General features: G+C 49.2%; 1 protein-coding gene across 1 annotated transcript in view; it reads right to left on the reverse strand.

Moving 5' to 3' along the window:
- Positions 1 to 10,071, reverse strand: part of LOC144114530 (lysosomal aspartic protease-like) — a 20,058-nt gene extending 9,987 nt beyond the window's left edge. Inside the window, 2 exon segments of the mRNA XM_077648336.1 lie at positions 4,099 to 4,234; positions 9,914 to 10,071. Coding sequence (XP_077504462.1) covers positions 4,099 to 4,234; positions 9,914 to 9,981 — 204 coding nt within the window. The 5' untranslated portion in view covers positions 9,982 to 10,071.
- Positions 10,072 to 10,916: the final 845 nt, after the last annotated feature.

A 10,916-nucleotide genomic window follows, 5' to 3' on the forward strand; every position in this document is an offset into this window, starting at 1 on the left:
TTTGCAAGCGACTTTTAATTCATTGCACAGTCCATTTAAAAGCTATGCAGCAGTAGTCTCAAAGCAAACTCAGCTTCCGCAGTGAGCGCGCCACGACTGCACAAAGGACGGCGCGGCCAGTTTGCCTGCAGGGTCACAGAGAAGATCCGGGGTTGCGTTTGCACATTTGCGGATGGCGGCCATTTAAGATAGCTGAAGTGTTCAAATGGCAAAGGCGGAAAGACCCTCTCGTCTGTCGTCGAGTGTCTCGATAGTGGCCCGGCGAGCTGTGGCTGTCAGCTCGTCAGCCCGGCTATCTTCATATGATACGTGAGACATATCTGAAGCCTGCTGCGTTGATCCTTCCCACTTTTCTTCGTCATCCCGAGCCATGTGCGGGTTCCATTCGGGCATCGAAATTACTGGGGGTGGGACGGGAAACGTGCATGTACAAGACACCAGTGTGCAACTGTTGGAATGCATTGCAACTACACCAGAGGCCCTGTAGCGTATGCGTATACGAAGCTAGCGCGTAAATACCGGCCCGCCTTGTCTACGCTATTACATGACAGCGTAAGGCTCCCGTTCTGCAGAAAATCCGGTTTCGTCGTCGGCGTGAGAGAAAACTCCGGATTGGTCGGAAAGATGGCTACGTCACACGTGGAGCGGCGTATATGAAAAGTGCTAAAAACATTAGAAAACAGTTGATTAGAAGGTCACAACATGACTCAAAGGCCATTACGACATGTAATATAAAGTAAATGGATTGCGCTGAAAACAAAATTGGAGTAATTAGTCGCGAATGCAGCCCCTGACACTTGGGTAGCGAGTCAGATACTCCGCCACTAGTAGTAGAAGCAGTGGTTTATTATTACAAATATACAAAAGGAGGAAAAGATGTTAATTACCAGGCGCGGCAATTGCTATTTAATATCTTAAGCACCGGAGCTGCGCAAGCGGAAATAAAGGAACAGGAAAAGGATAACAAGAATAAGTACAGAGGAATCGCTGACGGGATGCCATTAACGATAGCGTCATACACTAAAGGCGGAGCTTAAATGTGCCCAAATTTTTTCACCGGCGCTATAGCCGCCAGTGTAGGGCAACCAAATAATCAGAGAAGAAACCAATGAAAAGATAACAGTGGCAGGGCTATTGCGACATTGACGAAATGGAGCCTTTCTAGTTTCGCGCCGCGTCTTCATCGTTGAATACGAAGGCAGCCGAAAGTGAATTTCCTATTCTAAAAAAATAATAAATAAAGGGGTGCTCGTGTAAAGTTTTTTTTTATTTATTAAACAATTTATATGGGAGCACGGATCGAAAAATTGCACTGCAGTTGTCACAGCGGACGCGTGGACTTCACTACATGCACGGTGTGATTTTTGACAGCCCCTGTAAGAAAACGAGGAGCTAAGGTGAAAGTGAACACGCCAAATGTTACTGCGGTTAACTAAAACATCAAGTAAAAAAAAATTATGGCCGATTTGAGTAGTTAGGCCAAATGCGAATTATAGGTGCGCTAGCAGTTCGGTTTTCCTTTCGGTTCTGGAGTTCAGATCCGGTGTTCAATGATGGCAGTTGTTCGGATAGCGATAACGGGCTAACGTTCATATATGCGGAATTGATCATTCTCTCCATTCATAGATCCCACTCCTGTCGCAGTGGTGCGGCGGTCAAGCGATGCGCCACTGCCCTTCTATGGCAGGTGCTGCCATATACCTACCTGGCCAGGTTGCCCACCACCCGGTGGGCAGGTAGGCAGCCTGCCCCAAAACAGGCATCAGACAAATACAGAGACAGACGAAAAGAGACAAAAAACCGCAATGGCTTAATGCGGGCAATGACCACTATAAGTGCTAGCGCACCGAACGCAAGATTTATCTTAAGGGACCAGCGGTACTAATTTGTTACACCAAACTTTGAAGACTGTGCTTCTATGGAGGGTATAGAAGGCTTGAGATTGATTGCCAATTGATCATTAATTACACGAATAGTAATGAAACGCCCAGACATATAAAAATTTAGCTTCTAGTTGCTTGTGATCTGACATCATCGACGCAATTTGTTATAGCCACGAAGGGTACGTCCGTCATATTTAGCTCCTATGCGCTTTGTATAATTATATAAAGCCTGTGATTTATGAGAATTCTCCTCATGCTATTGAGCTCTAAACTCTTTTTGGCGCGTTGCGCCGGTACTCAACTTAATATGAGCCTTCTTTGTTGCATGGCATGTATGCGCGCTCAACAAGACTCAAGACTTTCACTAAGCAGTGTCAGACGTCTTTCTGAGATTGCTAACATTTAGTGAAAATTCGTCGCCAGGTTGTTCACAAAGTACTCAGGCATATCAAGCTCAACAGATGCCGCACAGGCCACCCTGTTTCAACGAGTATACTCATCAGCTGCGTAAACTTTCAAAAAAACGGAAAGAAACTCTGGTCTCTAGGAGAACAAAAAACGAACATTAAGATAGCGTTTCCGCCAGAACAATCTTTAGAATGGAGACGGTAGCTTAAACATGTTTACCTCAAGTATCAGCAAGATACTCATAGTTAACAGAGGCACAGAAAAAGGAAAGGAATAAAAGTATAACCAAGGGGCTGGCGCGGGCCACTAAGCGCCAGCCGCTGAAAATGCGGATAAAAAGTAACAGACGATCAACGCGAGTCATGTGGCGGTGTATGCGTTAGCAGTCTCCTCCAGAAGCCTCCTCATACCACAAACTCCTACAAACCCATGGTGAAAGCGAATTCAAAGGCGCAAGTGGGTAGTCTAGCTGCTGAAGCTGAGTGCAGGAGGCGAAAACTCTAGGCGGACTCCTCTGCATTCAGCTTCAGCAGCTAGACGACCCATTTGCGCCTTTTAATTCGCTTTAACAATGGGTATGTGGTATGGGGAAGCTTCTGGAAGTGTCTTGGCGGGGGGTGCCGCCATCTGCAGGTTGGATGGGGGTAGGTGGAGGCCTTTGGAGAGTGGAGCTTGGTGAATGGGCGGTGGGTGGACACTCATAGGTGGGTGATGCACTTTTACCATCGTGTGCCCTGAAGTGCACCCCCGGAGGAGGCACCTTCCGGGACTGGAGGGTGACATGAAGGTTGAGGCTTCACACAGAGAGATAGATAGAAAGGAGGATCGGGTGCCACCGCTGACACGTGTTATTGAGCGTGTTGACTGCGCTTTCCTCCTCTCAACCCCTCAACCGTCTCTACTTCTGTTACTGGTTGCCACGTTTCCCCCTCTTCGTTCTTCCTTCCTCCCCGATTGGTCGCCGCGTTTCTTCCCGCCCAAGTGACTCCTCTCATCGAGTTTGTTGGCCACTTTCCTCCTCTTCACATTCTACACAGCGGCATCACACAACACCAGGCGGACAGATTTTGCGAAGATGGGAATAGTAATGCTAACGTGACAAAATATTTTTCTCCTAGTAGAGTTTTCCCAGCCCGAAAGGTATCCTTTCCTCACCCAGATACTGTTTTTGCCGATTCGACCAAGTAGGCTTTCACTGCAACTTCCATCAAAACTCTCTATCATTGTATGGACTGGGGAAGTGCAACAGCGGTGCTCTTGTGCCAAAAAGGAGAAAATTTAACATCTGTGCGTAAACTGAGCACAATTTCGAGCTCCGCTAATACCTTTATTTCCTCTCCTGCGTCATTAAAATATCGCCACTTCACGAAACACCAAATTTCAGCAAATAGGTCGAAGGAACGCAGTGGTGCTCCATCCCTGGGCATGAATGGCCCGCCAGTGTTTGAATGGAAAGCTTGAGTAGATAAGAGTGAAGAAGTGCTTTCTTAGGAGATCGCGCGGGACGTATAGTGCAACCGTATCTCTGACGTTTGACGTATACGACAAGGGCGAAATTCCACTTTGTTCCAATGAGCATGGATAAACGTTTTCCATGAATATACTGGGCCACACTCATTCAGCATAAACATTAACCATAAAAATTTCTGGATCATGCAGTGGTGGGCGCATAAAAACTGATTCTAACTCGAGAAGGCGTCGATCGCGGCAGTTTTGGCAAAGTGAGGTGCGCACGGACATTGACATCCTCACATGCACGTGAGCTCCCCGCGCCAGTGGCCATGAGAAGAGCTGCGTACAGACGTACATCGAGGTAATTCTTGAGTGGCTCCGGTACGGGTCCTCCGAAAGCAGAGCCCAAGGACCAGCCTCGGGTCACGTTGATGGGCGTCCCGACCTCCCGGAAGTGGTCCCGAGCGCTTTTCATCTTCATCAAAGGTACCCTGCGGGAATGACACCAGTCGAGCGTGAAAAGCAAGCCAAAGCCGTGGCCGCGCGGTAATTCGAAACAAAAGCGAGGACATTGGCTATCTTGCGCTTGAGCTTCACGTTTGGTTCACCGAGAGCTTGCAAAAGACGCAACACGAACGATATGAAATGCGTGAGGCGGAACGCAAACCCAAAACCTCTCTGCCCGCAAAAATCTCCTGTACATGGACTCGTCGACAGCAAGAGAACTCCAAGATATATCCCGACTCCCATTTTCCCCGTTCATGAGAGTACATATCAGATGGGCTACCTTTAGCGATAAGCAAGCATCAACGCTCACCCCAAGCGAGAACAATACTATCTCAGTGCGCAAAGTAAAAAAAAAAGCATACAGAAAGATCCACGAATATCATAAAATATGTGGCTACTGCAATATTTTAATTCGAAAAATAATAAAATATTCAATATGTGACGCAAACAAAAATGTGGTTACCGGCATAGTGACGCATATTGCCATTGAGAAAAATGAGATCTGCACTCTCCCCGTTCAACCGAAGTGAGGTGGGCCACACTTTACACAAAATATCCACCAGGATCTCGAGTTACATCAGTTGCTCTGCCTGCAGCGCCCGGAACTTGATTTTGTTTCGAACAGGTTAGAAAAGGATGCAGATTGACATTCCACTAGTTGTTAGTGAGTCTGTCGATACAGCATCTGGCCTTCTACAAATATTTTCTGCACGGAATAGACAGTATGAATAGCGCAGCATTCTCCCGCTCAGTGTTCCAGTCGTGTTATACGCAATAACAAAATGGAAGTGGTAACATACGTACTCCCGACCAAAGACCAATGGGCACTGTACGAAATCGAACTGGACCATGACCGTCGAGTGCATTACGCAGAGGCATGAATTAACAGTGTAAAATATTTTATAAAGGTCCAAAATTTGTAGGCGGTATTAAGTTTATTATCGGTGGCATGTGCTGGTCTTTATTGTTTGGGTTTAACGTCCCAAAGCGACTCAGGCTCGGCGTTTCTCAGAAGTGGAGGGCTGCAGATAATTTCGATCGCCCTTAGGTTCTTTATCGTGCACTGGCATCGCACAGTATACGTGTCTCTAGGATTTCACCTCCATCGAAATTTACACCACCGCGGCCGGGGTCGAACCTGCGTCTTTCGTGTCAGCAGCCGAGCGCCATAACCACTGAGACACCGAGGCGGCTATTATTTGGTTGTGTGTGTGTCTGTGGTCTGAATGCGCTCTTGACGTCATTGTCTGGGAATCTCTGTGTGTTTGAAGAGCTTGTGCATTTGAACTGTGTAGGAACGTAACTTCAGTTGTGCACTTCGTGTGGGAAGACTCATGAACGAAGACAGAGAGGACGTTATTTGAGGTCAAACTAAGACCTATAGGTATTCCACCACCAGGAGGCCAGCTGGAGTAGTTCAAACATGTTTTCGCAAATTAGCTTGGTGACTCATTACGCTTTGATTACTAGAGAAAGGCCAATAAAACATTAAGCACAGTGGTAGCAGAGAAGGCTATAGGCTAGGGTGGAGCGCTGAGAAGAATTGCCACTTCCAGAAAAAAAAAAGATACGCACGGCTGTAAATGTCACTTCTTCAATACGAGGTAGTCTGTGCTGATTGCGACACATTCCTGCAGATATTTCAAACAAGTGGCTCGTGGCACGGCGCTCGAAGGCTGTAGAATAGCCTATTTCATGGTTATGATTGCGAATATGTTACTGGTGAAGGGTTTTTTTTTTCTTAGTTAACTGGTAATCTTGAAACAAGGCATTAAAAACACGAATATCTATGTCACGGAAAGAGGAGATATGTCAAGCGCTGAAAGTTGCCCGAAAGTGTTGCAATGGGTATAATTTACTTTTCCAGGTCGTGACTAAATATCGCAGGCAGAAGTCCCATGGCACGCAAGTGACGGCGGAGGCGCGCCGGGTTTCGGTTCCCCGGCCGCGAAGAACCGCGTCTCGTTTCCAGCTACACACCAGTGGCACGGCGGCTGTGGTGTACCGGCAGATAGCGTAGCTACGCGCATAGATTACTGCTCACACCTCCCGACTAAGTGAAAAGCTGGCAAAGCCTCGCACTGGTTTTGTCGCTAACACCAGGTAAACGAAGCTCGCGAAACAGTCGGAGGAGAAACCCGAGAGCCCAGGCTGCGTGGCCACAGAATGCGCCGGCCACTGTGCTCTCCTGACGAACCGACCACCAGGGGAGAACCATTCACGCGCCCGCTAACTCACGGACGGCCAAGTGGCGATGAGGAGACCAGCTTAATCAACGGGGCGCACCGCACTGTGGCCGGCGCGATAGTCTGTGTCAAACGTGAGTTCTGCAGTGTATACAGCCTACTGCATTATGTGTGAAGCAGTGGACTTTCAATGGCGCTAGTATAACAGTAAAAACTGGTGGTCGTTTTGCTCTGGTTAAACCTGGAGTGACGCGATAGCTAGAGCTGGCTGAGTGTAACTTGGTCACGGGACCAACCACGTGACGAACCACGTGATCAGCCACTGCGCCGCGCCGCCAACAGCTGCTCCGCACCGCGTGACCAACCACGTGACAGCGTGGCGGCGCCGCCATGCTGAAGGCTCGAAATGCTACCGTAATGTAGCTATCGCTACAAAACGCGAGAAAAGAATTCGACCACCGGCGTAGAATTTCACAGCACTAGCTGTCAGTGGAACGCGTGGTGGTTTCGCATCATCCGAAGCAATGCATTTATAAGACGCCAGCATCACTTAGTCGCTCACTACCATCGCAGAGGTGGCCGGTTGCCCCAAAGCAGTATACTCGGAAAGAAATTCGCGAACATAGCCGCGAACGGCAGCGCAAGAGACGACTGCGTAAGGACACGGATTTGGGCGCCCGCGAAGCGGAGCGAAAGTATACTGAAACCATCAGTGCCGAGATGATGAGAAGAGGGCTCCATGGATCAAGAAATGTGTGCCCGCTGAGCACAAGAAACAGGCGAACCACGATGGGGTCACCCGGGCGTTTTAGCGTCAGTTCAACGCCAAACCCTTTCGGTTTTGCATGCTTCGTCACCAGTAGACTCTGAAAGATGCGGCGCCCCCACTCATCTGTAACATAGCAGGGATGCGCGGTTCAACGACCGCCTGGCGCTGAAATTCGCAGCAACTTTGATTGGTCACCTGGTAGTTTTTGTTTGTTATTTACTAATAATAAGATGTTTAAATAAGCGAGAAAAAAACAGGGATCTTTGGCGTTGACATCTCATAAAAACGGCAGGAAATGATGCCGCACACAATATTTTCTGGACTGTATAATGCCCTCTACCGCGTGGTGCTTAATAACACGTTTCCATTTGTTATTCGGCCCGCACCTTATATTTAACATCTCTGTATGGAATACGAATACTCGCATTCTTTCGACAAGCACAAGTCACTTTTCATGAACACAAACGCGAAGAAAGAAAAAAACAAGGAAAGAGAAGAAACACTGAGTACTAGGAAGCTGGATTATTTTGTACAATGACATTTCTGTCTGTCGTGCATTTCTTTCTTTCAGGATGCTGTATATCTTACTGTCCTTAGCAATTTCCCCTTGTTATCTCGCCCTTTTTTCTCCTTTCTAACAAAGAAAAATAAACTTCACTTTTTATCGCCGCGTTTATTGTACGCCGCCGGCCCCAAGTACTACTGATAAGGGCCTCAGCTGTCCTTGTACTAGGCTTTATTTTTTTTCCACTGGCCTTTTAAAATTTTATCGCAGTCCCAGTTACTTCCAGTAAGGACAGTTGGCATTGTACTACGTCGTTATTTCAAGTATAGCGAGATTCGAAACACTTCACGTTGTCGATCGTTACAGCTACTGCGCCAGCCTCCGGAGAGAAGTCGACAGGTTCTTACACACACAAGGTACGAAAACGTGAAATCCTGCACACGCCAAGCCCGATGTGGAACATAAGGGACACCTAGTTTGCGCTACAGGGCCAAGCCCCGATAATTCGGTGTTGTCCGAGTTGTGCACAAACGTCGGCAAGCGGTTGCGTGTGGAATTAAAGCTCGTGGGAAATAAGGCCATGCTGACGAGGCTACAACGGTTGAGCAGCCTGTCCGGTGATACACTGCTTAAGATGCTAATCCCATGGAAGAAGCGCTTTTGAAAACAGGCAGTGGAATCTGGCTTCAGCTGCTGACGAGGCGCGACTTTCCGCTTCTGTATACGTTAAGTGTGCCAGCTTACTCAGAGCGATCATACGGGTCCCCTTCGTGTCACTGATGCCGGGATCAACTGTACAAGACACACGTGCACTGTCCACTTCGCGCACTATATTCACTAATGTGGATTTGGATTGAGCTTTTCATCTTGCCTCTTCACCCATGGAGAGCTCGATGACGCCGGGCTTTCGTTCTGCCAGCAACAAGGTCAATGGCTATCGTGGTCTAATCAGTCGGCGCACCGGGATATCCAGCGCACTTTCCATAGAAAATATTCGGAGCTGCGATGCCTTCCGTTATAACTCGAGCAGATCACGTTTTCCTCAGAGAACGGCGGCGTTATGTTAAATAATGTCGGAGTACAGAAAGATACCAGAAATCGATCTTATGCAGAGAGCAACCCCATGGTCTGACTGTTTATTTGTATTTTAATAATTTATGACTTGGTTGTCGGCACGTAAGCTGCCACACAACCCATTGTTCTCCGACTGACATAGTTCGGTTTATGGGGCTTAATGTCCCAAAGTGACTCAGGCTATGAGGGACGCCGTAGTGGAGGGCTCCGGTTAGTGTCGACCGCCTGGAGTACTTTAACGTGCTCTGACGTCGCACAGAACACGGGCCTCTAGAAATTCGCCCGCGGCGGCCGGGTCTTTCGGGTCAGCAGCCGAGCGCCAAAACTACTGAACCACCGCGGCGGCCACTTAGTTAGGGGCTTTGTGTGAACTGTGCGACGAATTTTCCAAAGCGGCACACTGCTCACCGGCAAAACGTCACGAAGGTTCTCATCGCAGGATTAGGAATAGTATTTAAACGAAGAAAGAATGCAGGGATGGGGGGGGGGCGGAGCCTTCAAGGTGTGAAATTATCGACGATTTGTTGCACAGAAGAGGTTTGTGCCGAATTTATCTGTTCAGTCAGTGTTCCTGGGCGAGTTGGATCTGCATACTTGAAAAAAAATTTCAGTGTTGCAGATACAGGACAAAGGGATATGGGAGGACTTTCACGGCGCCTCTGAACATTATCCCTTTGCCCTGTTCCTCTGACACAAATTAAAAAAAAAATCAGGTCGGGTCTTGGCCTTTTTCACGCTTTTCGGCGCCGGATGGAACCACGCCTGCCTATGGAGCCTAGCAGCCTCGCATTTAAATCAAGATATATAAACGCGCCACGGAGGTTTTACACAGCAGAAGAAAACAAGAACATTGAACTTTGGAACGTATTTCTGCACAGCAGCAGAAGCACAATCATATACAACATTACCAAAGTTATAGTTTGTGACCTGCAAGAGGAACAACTAGGGAAGCGCGATGCGTCACACACGGTAAACGTAGGGCGCAGAAAGAGTCGTCGACTCCACGAAACGTTCACCAACCCAACTTGTTTTTCTTCACCTTCCACGCTAGCCTCCGTTGGCTGGCGCGCCACCTGCGAGCGCCCGGAGGCGAGTGAGGCTTCGAGTGGTTTGAATGGTCTCAGCTCACCTGAGCAGGGCCGATGCTGCCCCGGCGAGGGCCAGGAGCACGACGATGGCCGACAGCCTTGCCTCCATGTTGTCCAGGCGCGGTCTGGCCGGAGCGGGCGACGATGAAGAACCAAACCCCTCGTCGGCGGTGTCCGCTTGCAGAATTTCGATAAGCGTATCGCGATATTTATCGGGAGGTTGGGGGAGCCACTCTTGCCGTCTGCTCCCCTTCGTCGGCGCAGTTGCGGCCTCGCGGGCGCCTCGCTCTATCACGCCACTCGAGGAGATATTGAAAAGGCGGCGAAAACAACGAGCCGGGCCCTCCCGCCTCCGAGGCGTTCACACTGCGTCCCGGCCGTGCTGGCCACTGGCGTTTGCATCCCCCACCCTCGCGCCGGCCTGCGCGTTGCGGCGTCCGGTGAACCGCCGTAGCCACGTGCGCAGTCACGGTCGCACGCGGGCTCTCTCCTGTTCCACGCCATCTTCTTCTTTGTGTATCACGCGCTGTTTCCTCCCCTCCCAGAGGCGCATGCATTCGTTCCAGCGACGGAAAGGCGCGCCAAACGCGTTGCAAGCCGAAGCTGAGTGAGCCCATTCCTGTCAGCATCATTTACCAATTTTGTTTTTGTCAGCGCGAAAGCGCGGATACTGGGAGGTGCTGAGGCGGGCGTCTGTCCGTCAACTATGGCTACGCAAAGCTACTCTTGCAGAAAACTAACAGACAATGAACAGAAAACAGCGCATCCGGTGTCTCGTGACCTCGTTTCAAGTTCACTCATCGAACTTTATGGCGATGGTGGTAAAAATATTTATTAAAGTAAAGAAGTTTAGGGCGCCTTGCCAGGTGGTGCCCTTAGTCCTGCTCTTTCCACTCGCTGGACGAGATCTTGCTGGCCCGTGGCACTGGCGTTGATCGGTCGCTTTCTATAGGAGACTTTGGTCGTGTTAGGGATGGGTTGGAGGTTAGGAGTGGCGTGGCACTGTATGCCATACCATGTACCAGTGCGTACGAGCTCGGGCCC

Source organism: Amblyomma americanum, chromosome 1 (genome assembly GCF_052857255.1).
Source record: "Amblyomma americanum isolate KBUSLIRL-KWMA chromosome 1, ASM5285725v1, whole genome shotgun sequence".
In the NCBI taxonomy this organism is placed as follows: domain Eukaryota; kingdom Metazoa; phylum Arthropoda; class Arachnida; order Ixodida; family Ixodidae; genus Amblyomma; species Amblyomma americanum.